The sequence below is a fragment of the Notechis scutatus genome, chromosome 4 (assembly GCF_049901735.1).
Source record: "Notechis scutatus isolate UNSWTSFEM ecotype Mainland chromosome 4, rNotScu1.2, whole genome shotgun sequence".
NCBI classification, from domain to species: domain Eukaryota; kingdom Metazoa; phylum Chordata; class Lepidosauria; order Squamata; family Elapidae; genus Notechis; species Notechis scutatus.
Genome location: NC_142012.1, coordinates 83,776,066 through 83,789,712, shown reverse-complemented (window position 1 = coordinate 83,789,712; position 13,647 = coordinate 83,776,066). Strand labels below are relative to the sequence as shown.

The 13,647-nt window shown below is 41.4% G+C and overlaps 1 protein-coding gene across 1 annotated transcript in view; it reads right to left on the bottom strand.

Annotated features, from left to right (window-relative positions):
• Positions 1-13,647, bottom strand: part of CHAT (choline O-acetyltransferase) — a 40,745-nt gene that overhangs the window by 21,278 nt on the left and 5,820 nt on the right. Inside the window, exons 2-5 of the mRNA XM_026672729.2 lie at positions 12,134-12,220; positions 10,774-10,965; positions 9,986-10,104; positions 2,147-2,200 (exon numbers count right to left, since the gene is read on the bottom strand). Of these exons, the coding sequence (XP_026528514.2) occupies positions 2,147-2,200; positions 9,986-10,104; positions 10,774-10,965; positions 12,134-12,181 (413 nt within the window). The 5' untranslated portion in view covers positions 12,182-12,220. The remainder of the gene's footprint in view (positions 1-2,146; positions 2,201-9,985; positions 10,105-10,773; positions 10,966-12,133; positions 12,221-13,647) is intronic.

Below are 13,647 nucleotides of genomic sequence, written 5' to 3'. Positions count from 1 at the left end.
AATGGAGATGATTCAATTTTCAAATAGTTCTGGTCAAATTTTTGACTCTGCTTAGATTGATGATCTGAATGGAATGCTTTGAATTGGATAATAATCTATATCATAGTCTGGACTAAAGAAGATTTATTGAACAGATCTGAAGCAGGGTTGGAAGTGAGTGCACTGTTTAGCTAAAGTGTGATCTAACACAACAAACAGGCAACAAATAGTAAAAATAGGGAGCGCTATATCTAACCCTGCTCCAGTTAACAGCGGTGTCCCACAAGACAGCATTCTAGGACCCAAACTCTTTATACTCTATATAAATGACCTTTGCAATCACTTTATAAGCAACTGCATTCTCTTTGCGGATGATGCAAAACTATTCAACACCACCAACAATGCTACTGTCCTTCAAAGTGACCTTGACTATGTGTCTGAATGGTCAAACAATTGGCAACTCCAAATCTCGACCAACAAATGCTCTGTCCTTCACATTAGTAAAAAAAATCAGTACACCAAATACAAGCTAGGTGGATATGACCTTGTTGACAACCCTCACTCTATCAAGGACCTAGGAGTACTCATATCAAATGACCTAAGCGCCAGAGCTCACTGTAACAGCATTGCCAAAAAGGCATTAAGAGTTGTAAATCTAATCTTATGAAGCTTCTCCTCTGGAAATATTGAATTGCTCACTAGGGCATACAAAACTTTTGCTAGACCAATACTCGAATACAGCTCATCAGTCTGGAATCCGCACTGTATATCGGATATTAATACAATTGAGTGAGTCCAGAAGTATTTCACGAGTAGAATATTACACTCCTCTGCTCGCAATAGAATACCTTATGCTACCAGGCTCAAAATTTTGGCCTTGGACAAGCTTGAACTACGCCACCTACGGTTGGACTTAAGCGTAGTACACAAAATTATCTGCTACAATGTCCTACCAATGACTACTTCCGCTTCAACCACAACAATGAAATAGCACACAACAGATACAAACTCAATGTAAATCACTCCAAACTTGATTGCCGAAAGTATGACTTCAGCAACAGAGTGGTCAATGCCTGGAATGCACTCCCTGACTCTGTTGTTAGATCCTCTAACCTCACTCCTTTAACCTCAAACTATCCACTATTGACCTCACCCCATTCCTAAGAGGTCTGTAAGGGTGTGCATAAGTGCACCATCGTGCCTCCCGTCCTTGTCCTATTGTTCCCATTTATTCGTACCTATTTCCTGTAGGCTTACTCATGTTTATTTATACTTATGCCTGTAAACGATTAACAAATCAAATCAAATCAATCAATAAATAAAATCACTCAACAGAAGACATGTAGCCAGGTTCAACTGACAGTTTGTGTAGTAATGCTAATGAAGACACACTGGCCTGCAATGGAATGAGTATACAATGCTTCTCTGCTTTGGCAAATGATCATAGCAACATCTTAAATTCCATCCCACGCAGGTCTAGTTTTGTTATGCTACTCAATGTTATGACATCAAGATTTCATAAATCCTTCCTACAAGGAACTGGAAATGGTTGCCTTTTGATGCCAAACTATAATTCTGGGGTGTGCAACTTTTTCAGGGCAGAGGACCACACTTGGGTTTTTGAACATCATCTCTGGAACCATCCTTCCAGGAATAACAGGTGGAGACAAGGGCAAATTAACATCCTTTGCTTTTCATTGGTCTTTCATTTCCACTCAACTGAAATGTCATTATACTTCCAATGGTTTCTTCTATAATTTCCCCCATCCTCTTTTAAAAACAAAAAAGAAGCATCTAAAATTTTGTGAGTCCTTGGGAGGATGCACTTCCCCCTGGGATTGTAGGTCATGTAGCAACGTTGCTCCTGCTCAAAAATACACTGTGCATAGAAAGGCTTTTTGTGCTTTTCAGATCTTCTGATCTTCAGACTTTCTTTCCAGGCAGTTCCAGAGTCTGGGACTGAAGTCAGATGTAATCTTGTTAATCATCCACAATTTATGGGACTTGCCCCTAAAAGCAGTACATCTAAATTACATCTACAATTCTCTTCCAAACATGGTTTACTTTGAGAGAGTGACTTGGTTGCTGCTTGAACTCACCTCAACCCCCTTTGGCTTCTGTCCCTCACTTAAGAAGAGATTCTGTTCATAAGAGGCAAATGGCTTACCTGTCCAGGAGAGCTTTATAATCCAGAATTCCAGAAATGAGATTGGCTGCAAACCTAGAAGTCAAAATAGAGAAGGACCATGGATTTCTGCAGCAAGAAATTATATCATCATCATCATCATCATCATCATTATCAACATCGAATTATGATGGTGGTCCTTTGCCAGCTGGCAATCAAGGAGCAGCTTGATAGATTGTCCACCAGTATTAATTGATCTTATTACATCCATTTTTAAATCCCCTCTGAGAGGGAATGGATGAGGTTCTCAGCTAATTTGTCCTGCAAAGTAGGTTAGATCTCTGATGTGACGTGTGAACTCAAACCCAGGTCTTCTGAACCTAAACCCATTATTTTAACAATATGTTAAGGAAGTCGCTTAATCAGTTTCTTGAGCCTATTCAAATTGGATTACTCCTTGAGATTGGCCAGCCAGAAGTTACCTGTGGCCTTAGCAAAAATGCACCAGGACAGGGCTATTTTAATGTTCCCAATCCTCTCTTTCCCTCACAAACTCTTCCCACAAAAGGATACCTTTAATCTCTCCTTATTTTTCCTGAAGACAGGCAAACAGGATCGTGGGTTAAAAGTCTGTAGAGATTCTCAGTCATCTAGGTCATGGTTGTCCCATGACACACAAGGACACAGGTAAACCTCCAAGTGGCCTCAAGGACCCTCTAAAAGGATGCAAATGACCAGCTGTTTGCAAGGATTATAAATCCTGCCATTCCCCACCATCCAGTCAGAGCTGAAGAAGTTTCTTGGAGGAGAAGCGAAACATCTTCAAAAGGAAAAACCAGAAAGTCCAGTTGCCTGTAGGGAAAAAAAAGGCCCCTTTGGGAGGATCACGGGTTGCTTGTTTCAGCCCACCTTTGATTTGGGCTAGCCTTAACTACTGATCCTTTACGGGACTGTGCAGGAATGGCCAGACTGGGTATTTTGGACGCATCCTCTGCTTTTCTCTGAACAATTTCTAAGTGAGCCAATGGTCTTATTGCAATTCATATCTGGTCAAGATTGTGTCTGAACAATATTTTCTATTTCCTCCTCTTGTTTAAGGTTTCTCTATAGGGCTTCAGTAGGCTAAGAGGCCTTTTCCGTGTCAGGATCTGTGCAAATAACAGAGATGCAAAGCAGGAAAAAAATAGCTGCCACAATGAAGCTATTCAGTTTATATCTGTAGACAAATCAGCATTGATAGACATTTCTGAAAGATTCCAAAGAAGAGCTTCTAGTCAGTATATTCATTCTGTCATTTTACAGTGTATGCCAATAACGTTTGCAGATGATGTGATGATTTAACCAGCATCCATCGGAATCAGGGAGGGCTAATTGGAAAACTGAGTCTGAGGTGCAGCTCAGATGTAAATGGAAGTTATACGTAGAACTGTGTTGCCCCTGTGACAGACTGAGGAAGAAATGAGGCTTTCAAACTTCACGAGCACTGGAATTCTTTGATTGCACTCAAAGTAAAACGAGATTGAGCACATAATCACATTAGCAGAATAATCTCGATCAAAGCATTTAATTAGAATTTCAATATTTTTAAGTTGCCCCTGTACTTTAGAAAATGCTATTTAATTTGACCAGTAACTTATATTCAGGGAGGGCTTGTTATAATAAAATAAAAAGGAGAAATATATCTAATAACATTTTTTTTAATAAAAGAAGGAGCTTTGGAAATTTTTAAATGAAAAGTTTCCTTTAATTTTGTCTTGATTTGAGTTGGCTACATGGATAGGATAAGATATAGCAGCTAACTGCCATATAGATAGATAGATAGATAGATAGATAGATAGATAGATAGATAGATAGATATAGATATAGATATAGATATAGATATAGATATAGATATAGATATAGATATAGATATATAGATTAGATATAGATATAGATTAGATATAGATATAGATATAGATATAGATATAGATATAGATATAGATCTATCTATCTATCTATCTATCTATCTATCTATCTATCTATCTATCTATCTATCTATCTATATCTATATCTATATCTATATCTATATCTATATCTATATCTATATCTATATCTATATCTATATCTATATCTATATCTATATCTATATCTATATCTAATCTATATCTATATCTATACACACACACACACACACACACACACACACACACACACACACGATAGATCTGAGAGGAAATCCTGTCTGGAGATCCCAAGAAACAAGGAAAGATCTTTTCTTCAACTTGTTGCCTTTCAAATATGTCAATAACCCTGAGGCCTAATATTGATCTGGTTAGATCAGTTATAAAATAGCCATATAGATAATTATTTTGGTTTCCACTTTAACTCCATCAGCATCACCCTGTTAAAGAATACTTAATTTTGTTCAAAAATCATGGGAATATATCTTAATCCTTGGATTGGCAGTCTTTAAATATAAGAATTTGGATTTAGAGATGGTAATTTCAGAATATCAAAGCATGCAAAATTAGCCCTAGTTTTGCTAGTACACATTTGAAGACTCTATCTAAATTATTCGTTCATCCAAATTGCCCGTAATGATACTCATAATATATGAAAATGTTTAGAAACCATTTGTGTCATATTAAAATAACCATCTTTTCCATTAGTGCTTCATACTGATCCCACTTCAGGTTTTAAAAATGGCTAGCTGAAAATCCCAACCATTCACCAAAGTACCTCTATTTTATGTCCAAAGTTCTGAGTGAGCTATAATCCAAAATGTTTTAGTTGCTCAGGCATTGCAGTTTGATCAAGTCTTCAATACTGTCTGGCAGTAGCATCACTAGAGCAAGACAGAAACGGACCTTTCGTAGATAGGAGGCCCTAAGGAGACTGTTCATTGGGGGGAGGGTATGCCATAAGTAGCAGAAGCAATTTCCAGTCCAATTTATCTTCCCAAGTCAATTTAATTTGCAAATCTATAGGTAAGGGCAGACACAATGCATACAGGTGAAACTCGAAAAATTAGAATATCGTGCAAAAGTTCATTTATTTCAGTAATGCAACTTAAAAGGTGAACCTAATATATAAGATAGACTCATTACATGCAAAATAAGATAGTTCAAGCCGTGATTTGTCATAATTGAGATGATTATGGCTTACAGCTCATGAAAACCCCAAATCCACAATCTCAGAAAATTAGAATATTGTGAAAAGGTTCAATATTCTAGGCTCAAAGTGTCCCACTCTAATCAGCTAATTAAGCCATAACACCTGCAAAGGGTTCCTGAGCCTTTAAATGGTCTCTCAGTCTGGCTCAGTAGGAATCACAATCATGGGAAAGACTGCTGACCTGACAGTTGTGCAGAAAACCATCATTGACACCCTCCATAAGGAGGGAAAGCCTCAAAAGGTAATTGCAAAAGAAGTTGGATGTTCCCAAAGTGCTGTATCAAAGCATATTAATAGAAAGTTATGTGGAAGGGAAAAGTGTGGAAGAAAATCCTACGTAGCTTTTTCTCTGGTAATATCACACTACTAACCAGAGCATACAAAACATTTGCTAGACCAATACTCGAATACAGTTCATCAGTTTGGAACCCACATTACGTATCTGATATTAGCACAATTGAGAAAGTCCAGAAATATTTCACAAGAAGAGTTCTCCACTCCTCTACTCGTTGTAGAATACCTTATGCCACCAGACTTGAAATTCTAGAACTAGAAAACCTTGAATTACGCCTGCCTTCGGTCTGACTTAAGCATGGTATATAAAATCATACATTGCAATGTCCTACCTGTCAATGAATACTTCAGCTTCAACCATAACAACACAAGAGCACACAATAGATACAAACTCAAAGTAAACCGCACCAAACTTGATTGCAGGAAATACGACTTCAGCAATAGAGTGGTCAATGTCTGGAATACTCTACCCGACTCTGTAGTTTCTTCCCCAAACCCCAAAAACTTTAACCTTAGACCAGTGGTCCCCAACCTTTTTTGTACCAGGGACCGGTTTCAAGCAGAAAATTTTTGCAAGGACCGGGGGGAGAAGAGAAGGAGGGGGCTTTTCCTGTCGCCGCAGCTATTCCGGCGCCTGCTTCACCCCACCCCCCCCGCCCGCCCGCCCGCGCTTCAATCCACAGTGTGCTTCTGCCAGCCTGCCTGCCTGCCTTAGTTTCTGGTTGTTTGGGAGCAGCTTCGCTGAGAATAATAACTATTCGCCTCTTTTACTCAGCGGAAGCTGTTCCGATTCAACCATTAACGAAGGCAGGCAGGCAGGCAGGCAGAACGGAGCACTGGGTTGAACCCCACGCGCGGGCGGGCGGGCGGGGGGGGTGGGGAGAAACGGGCGCTCGGAGGCGCTGCGGCGACAGGAAAGCCCCCGCCCCGCTTCTTTGAAGCAGTTTCTTCCTGGGCTGGTGGAGGAGCGAGAGAGCGACTGAGACAGCTGACCCAGAGAGAAGGACAGGATTCGGTTGCTTCCTCCCTCCCCTTCTTTCATTTGTGTCCTTGATCCCCGATCCCAGCAGCATTCACCGAAGGTGAAGAAAGCCGCCATTTTTAAAAAAATCTTTGCGGCCCGGTAGAGAGTGCTCCACGGCCCGGTACCGGTCCGCGGCCCGGTGGTTGGGGACCCTGCCTTAGACTGTCTACTATTGACCTCACCCCTTTCCTAAGAGGCCTGTAGGGGGCGTGCATAAGCGCACCAACGTGCCTACCGTCCCTGTCCTATTGTTTCTCTTATTCTTTTATTTTTCTTATATGTACCCATTTCATGTATTCACAACTATGTATACATTTATACTTATTATCTTGTAAACAATTGGCAAATCAAATAAATAAAATAAAATAAATAAATAAAAAGATGCACAAGCAGCAGGGATGACCGCAGTCTGGAGTGGATTGTCAGGAAAAGGCCGTTCAAAAGTTTTGGGGACTTTCACAAGGAGTGGACTGAGGCTGGAGTCAGTGCACCTGTATGCTTTTCTTTAAAAATGTGATCCTTAGCCTCTGGTTTCTACATGATCAAAGACAATTACAGTTAATCCACACTCTTTGAGAACAACCCAGTCACTTGGAAGGATTTGTATATATTTTAATTGATTGGAATATTATAACATTAGTGGAAAATACCATAGTATCTCTGTTTTTGATATTTGTTTATCTGTTCCAACAAGCAGGGCAGTGTGTGTGTCTGTGTTTATATACTTACACACTAATACATATAACAACTACTCATTTTTGTTCTTTTTATCTGCTGGAGCTGTCTGTAGTTTATCTATTTTTATTGCTTTTAGTTTATGTGTCATTGTGATTTTATGATGTTGCTTGTGATTAATCTCTCCAGACAATGTAAAATGAATCAGAAGGGTGGGATATAAATTATCTAGTGAATATGAAAAATAACCAAAACAGGGTGAAGGCAGAAAAGGCTGTTTTCATTTTCAACGCAGGCTTATTTAAAGCAACACAAAGTGCAATCCTAACATGGTTCACTCTTTTTAAATCCAGCGGGGCAGGAATGCCGGAATCTGGTTGAGCTGTAGCTGAGCTGACATTAAAAGAGGTTGCTTAACTGACAGGTTGAGGTCAGGCAGCAAGACGAAGGAGCTGGTGTCCCATGAATGAAGGCGTTCATTTCGATTGAAGTCAATTCCTGAGTCAGCGATTGGAACAGAATGATGTGATATTCTCTCTGTCTGTGGAGATTCTCCATCACCCAAGGGCCTGGTTGCCCCAAAGGTGCTTTTTTTCTCAGGAGGCAATTGGACTTTCTTGGTTTTTCTTTTGTGCTTCTCATCCAAGATGCTTCTTCAGCTCTGACCGGATGGTGGGGAACGGAGGGATTTATCTTCTTTGCAGACAGCTGGTCATTTGCATTTGACCCTGAGGGCACAGATAAACCTGTCTGCAAGGAGTATAAATCCTTCCATTCCCCACCATCCAGCCAGAGGTGAAGAAGCTTCTTGGATAAGAAGCAAAATGTCTTCAAAAGAAAAATAAAGAAACTCCAGTTGCCTCCTAAGAAAAAAGCTTTGGGACAACTATGACCTGGGTGATAGAGAATCTACAGACTTTTGCTATACAATTTGGGATGAACCCCCTTTTAATGGTTCTGACTGAATGGTGGAGGATGGAAGGATTTATATTCCTTGCAGTCATCTGGTCATTAGCTCTCTTTCTGAGAGTTGTTGAGGCCACTTGGAGGTTTATCTGTGCCCCCAGGGTCTCCTGAATAGTGCAAATGGGTGTGAAGCCTTCTTGGGGCTGCTGGAAGGACCATGTGGTAAACACAGCCTGTGTTCATAAAATATATGCCTGTATATTCAACATATATACAGTATATACAACACAATATATATATCCCCTGTGTTGTAAACACAGTACATATTCTCTCTCTCAATCTCAAACTCTCTGTTCTCAGGTGGTCTTTGTTGGCTAGGCATTTGGTTCTGGAGATGAGGGTCTTGGCTATGGAGTTGATCTGTGCAGAGTTAGGGTTAGGGTTAGCGTTCCAATGGCTCCCTAGGACACACCATCCACTGGAAGAAAACACACACCAACCGCTACTTAAATGCACAATCCCATCACCACCTGAGAACAGAATTACACACCCTCACAAACATATTAATTTCCAATGGATTCCAAAGAAACACTATTACCAACCTAATCCGAAGAGAGATACCCCCCAAAAAACCAAGACACAGAATAAGACAACGGTATCGCGCTCCTCCCCTACATCAAAGGCACCACAGATAAAATCAGCAAAATTCTCCACAAACACAATATCAGGACAGCCTTCGGCACTGACCAAAAAATAGCCAACATCCTAAGAAACCCCAAAGACAAGATCCAGCTAGAAAACCAAGGAGTTTATGAAATACCATGTAACAATTGCCCAGCCACATACATTGGACAAACCAACAGGAGAATAAATGCACGCATCGCAGAACACAAGAACTCAGTCAGAAAAGAAGAAAAGACTTCCTCCCTTTTCCAGCACCTTAAAGCCACAGGACATGAAATTAATTTTGAGGGAACCAAATTAATCTCCAATACTGAACACTTCAACAAGAGAATAATCAGGGAAGCCATCGAAATAGAGAAACACCCCATAACATGAATAAACAGGATGATGCTTCCCACCTACCAGACATCTGGAAACTAGCCCTCACCAACAAACAAGTCCCAGCCATGAAACCCAACATCGGACCCAAAACAACACATGACACCACCACCATTCTCCCTCACCAGACTCAAACCCAAACCCATCCCATAGACGAAAGACAACCTCCATCCAGAAACCAGACCACGGCTGCATCATCAGCTGCCACACACCCTGACCCCCAAACCAAGCAAATGGACACATGCCATGAACACATATCCAGGCCTCAAACTCGGAGCCAAACCAAAACCTGGAACGTCACATCACAGCCACCTGCTCAGGATATCACATCACAGAACTCAGGAAGTTACACCACAAAACCTCAGGATGTTGCAACACAACCAACGACCCAGAAGATTACAGCACAAGACCCAGGATGTCAAAACAATAGAACTCAGAAGGTCATCACACAGCCCATTACCCAGGTCGTTACAACACAGGAGGCTGATAGACACACAGCCAATACCTCAGCCACACATGTTCTTACGAAAAAGCCAGCCAATCTGCAAACATAAACTCCATCAACCAATCAAGAAATGACAACACAGCCAATCTCCCCACCAGTATATATAGGGAGACAGCAGCTTCAATCACACACACACACACACACACACACACACACACATGACTTTCCTGTGCATCATTTGGACAGCTGTTGGCCATAAAATGCTACAGATGTAGCTGGAACAGAATGTTTGTGGCCTTCGGTGAGTCTTCAGGTACTTTACCTCAGTTGATCATCTGCTTCTTGGAACTGTTGGCAAGCAAAGATAATTCCTGGGCTAGAATTGATGGGAAGAGCTGATCGGTTTTTAAGATACATGTCATCTAGCCAGTATTGCAGTACCTAAGAGAGAGAGAGAGAGAGAGAGAGGGGAGGGGCAGGGAGGGAAGGAGAGAGAGGAGAGAGAGGGGGAGGGAGGGAGGGAGAGAGAGGGGGGAGGTGTGGGTGGGTACATTGTCTTTTACCATAAGTGCTTTTGTCTTTCTATTTTTTAAAATTTATTTGTGTCCTGCCTTAATTATTTTCATAAATAACTCAACAGGGTGAACATTTCCAGCACACTTTCCTCTTCCTATTTTCCCACAACCACCACCTTATGAGATGGGTTGGGCCAAGAGGGAATAATCGGTCAAAGTCATCCTTCTGGCTTTCATGGTTAACTAGAAGTCCCCCCGCCCCGGTTAACTAGTCCCACCATCATGGGACAAGAACTCCCTGTCTCTTGCTTTCTAACATGGTGCTTTAATGAAACTGGGAGTTGATTTTAATATTAATGTTCTTCGATGACTACAGGTCTACAGTAATTCTTCTCTCCCACATTAATCTCCCATTGTCTTCCAAAAAGGAAGTCTGTAAATAAACATTTGTCTGTACTAATAAGGCCTCTGTGATATCAGAGCATCTCAACCAATTCCTTGGAGGAGAGAATAAAGGAGAAACCCCAGGGTGATTCTAGCCCTTTTCACATGCTTTATGATAAACATATTTGAAGTTGAAGGGCAGAAGACTTACCCAATTATCCATTTGTTCACGTCTTTCAAGAAGCTTCTTCTGAAGGAATTCTCCCTGGCCCCCTGGAGCCCCAAACTTCTCCACAAGAGTCTTGGTTGTCTTATATTGTTCTTCAGTCACCAAGTGTTTCATGCACTGAAGGTACCTATTTAATGTTTGCTGGAGGGAGGGAACCGGCAGCTTGGGCAGTACCTAATGAAGAAGAGTCCAAGCCATTAGTAATTGAATCCCCATGATATTTTGTTTTACAAAACTATTTTTTTGTAGTTGAACTTCCGCCTTGATGTTCTAACCTACGACACATTTTCTTTCGAGCTCCTTCTACCATAATATTATTATAGGTTGGGAAATTGCATAGAAGGTGTCATTTGCTACAGATAATAAACCCTTGCATTGGAGAAGACTTTTGAGAGTCCCTTGGACTTCAAGGAGATCCAATCAGTCAATCCTAAAATAAATCCACTCTGAGTACACTTTGGAAGGATCGATCCTGAAGCTGAAGCTCAAATACTTCAGAAGAGAGGACTCCTTGGAGAAGACCCTGGTGTTGAGGAAGATGGAAGGTGAAAGGAGAAGGGGGCGGCTGAAGCTAAAACATTTAGGCTTCAAGAGGACTTGTGAAGAAGGGATATTCTGAGCATTTTTTTCAATGCAGAAAGAACCCACATCCTTTGACTTTGACCTTGGAACTTTACGGTTGATGATCTAAAAGTCTTGGCTGCCTTCTTTCCCATCATTTGCCTTTTTTGGGTGGGTGGGTGTGGAGAGGGGGATATCAGTTGATTTCTAGGTAAACGTCTATATAGAATTGTTCAGTACAGCCATAATCTTAATCTTAATTGATTATCCTTCTCCTTGAGCACTTCATACTAATTTGTTTTCCACGGATAAGTGAATTGTTCAATTTTTGAAGGCAACTTTACTCATTTCGACCATGAAGAGGAACACTGTGATATCTGTTTCTCTAAACCAGGGTTGTCCAACCTTGGCAACTTTAAGACATGTGGACTTCAACTCCGAGAATGCTGGCTGGAGAACTCTGGGAGATGAAGTTCACAAGTCTTGAAGTTGCCAAGGTTGGACATCCTTGATTTAAGCTCTTCTTCACCCCAATGGAAATTGCTCCCTCTCCAAATGCAACTTCCATTCTGATGCCTTTTTCAGAGGTGGCATTCAGCAGGTTCTGACCAGTTCTAGAGAACCGGTAGCGGAAATTTTGAGTAGTTCGGAGAACCGGTAAATATCCCCTCTGACTGGAGATTTTGCAGTATCCTTCCCCTGCCACGCCCACCAAGCCACACCCACAGAACCGGTAGTAAAAACTTTTGAATCCCACCACTGGCCTCTTTCTATCACTCACCATCTCATCTTGACTTTGGGCGCCATTTTCCTTCTCTTGGTTTGGCATTTTGAGCCTCCTCTAGAGTTTTTCAATGGATCGCAAAACCTGAAGGAAGCAGAGATAAACTTAACATTGCAATGCTTGGGTCAGGCATTACATGCCAGGATAAATTATAGTATTCGTAGAGTAAAATCTAAGAAACAGACTTTTCCAGATGAACATTTCTCTACACTCTAGAACCAAATCCTTCTTGTGCCTCCTTTTTGTTGACTTCTACTGCGATGGTTCAGGAGCTAGAAAGTAGAAGGTGAACCCTAAAATATTGCAGGTAACAAAAACTATTCCTTATTTTTTTTCCTCCCAATCGGTGTTAACATGTGCTTAATCTTGGGGTGCTGGCATTTATTTGCAGGAAGGAAAACGAAACCCTGGCAAATTCTTTTTGATCAGCAATTTGTCCTGGTGAGGGTGGTGGTGGAATTGGGCACTCCAAGATGACAGGCTAGCACATCAAATGTTCAACCCTCTGTGGAGAAGATGGGAAACAACTCAGTCTGTGTTTATAAATGCGTGATCTATTTGGATAAATACAGGACCGGACAACATGGCCACATTGATATAAGAGCTGATCTAAGTCAGCAGCAATCGAACCAATACATTGAGCTGCAAAACGGGCTAGGAGGAGAGTGAAGGTGGAACCTCCCATGATCAAAGAAGAGAAGAAGACGACCTCTCCCAGGCAGCCCAACTGCCATGCTAAAGGCCTCCCAGCCAAATGCCAAGTGCAGCATGGACTTATCTCTCCAGGATTCTGTGCGGTACAAAACTTAATTATGCCAAAGGGGTGGAAATGGCCTCTTCTGTCCAGGTGATTGAAGGGGCCAGGCAAATACTTGGAGTCAAATTAATGCTGGCTGATTTGATGGTGTTGAACTTCTCATGCCCCCACCCTGCCAGTGAGCCTGCAGTGGGGGGACAGGCATTTATGGGGTCCTTTGCGGCCCTTCCAGAGCAAGGAGTAACCTGCCACAAAGGAACAGGAAGAGGTCAGGTTGACCTGACTTTAAATCATGGCTTGAGTCAGATGATGGTGTGGCTGGTTGGCTCAGGAGCAGCATCACCTCATCCCTCCATTGCAAGGAGGAACCTTAATAGCTGCAGGCTAACATCAAAAAAGATGTTTTAATTGTGTTTCTTTTCTTTTTGTGAAAACTCAAATAAAATTTACAAAAAAAAATAATAGTTGCAGGCAACAATTTTATGTAGGCTTCAGGGGGAGGAAACACCTATTTATAGTCTTTGCAGAATAAAAATGGGGGGTGGGTGGGAGAGAGAAAAGGAGTGAGAGAAAGATGAAAAAGAAAGAAAAAAGACAGAAAGACAGAAAGAGAGAGGAGGGAGGGAGAGTAGGAGAGAGAGGGAGAGAAATGGATGTATTACCAAGGACAGGAGTTTTAAAATGGAGAAAGGAAAGGAAATAAATGGTATTATAAACCGTTGTATCATTATATCATTCCAGCTGGGGCACTTCT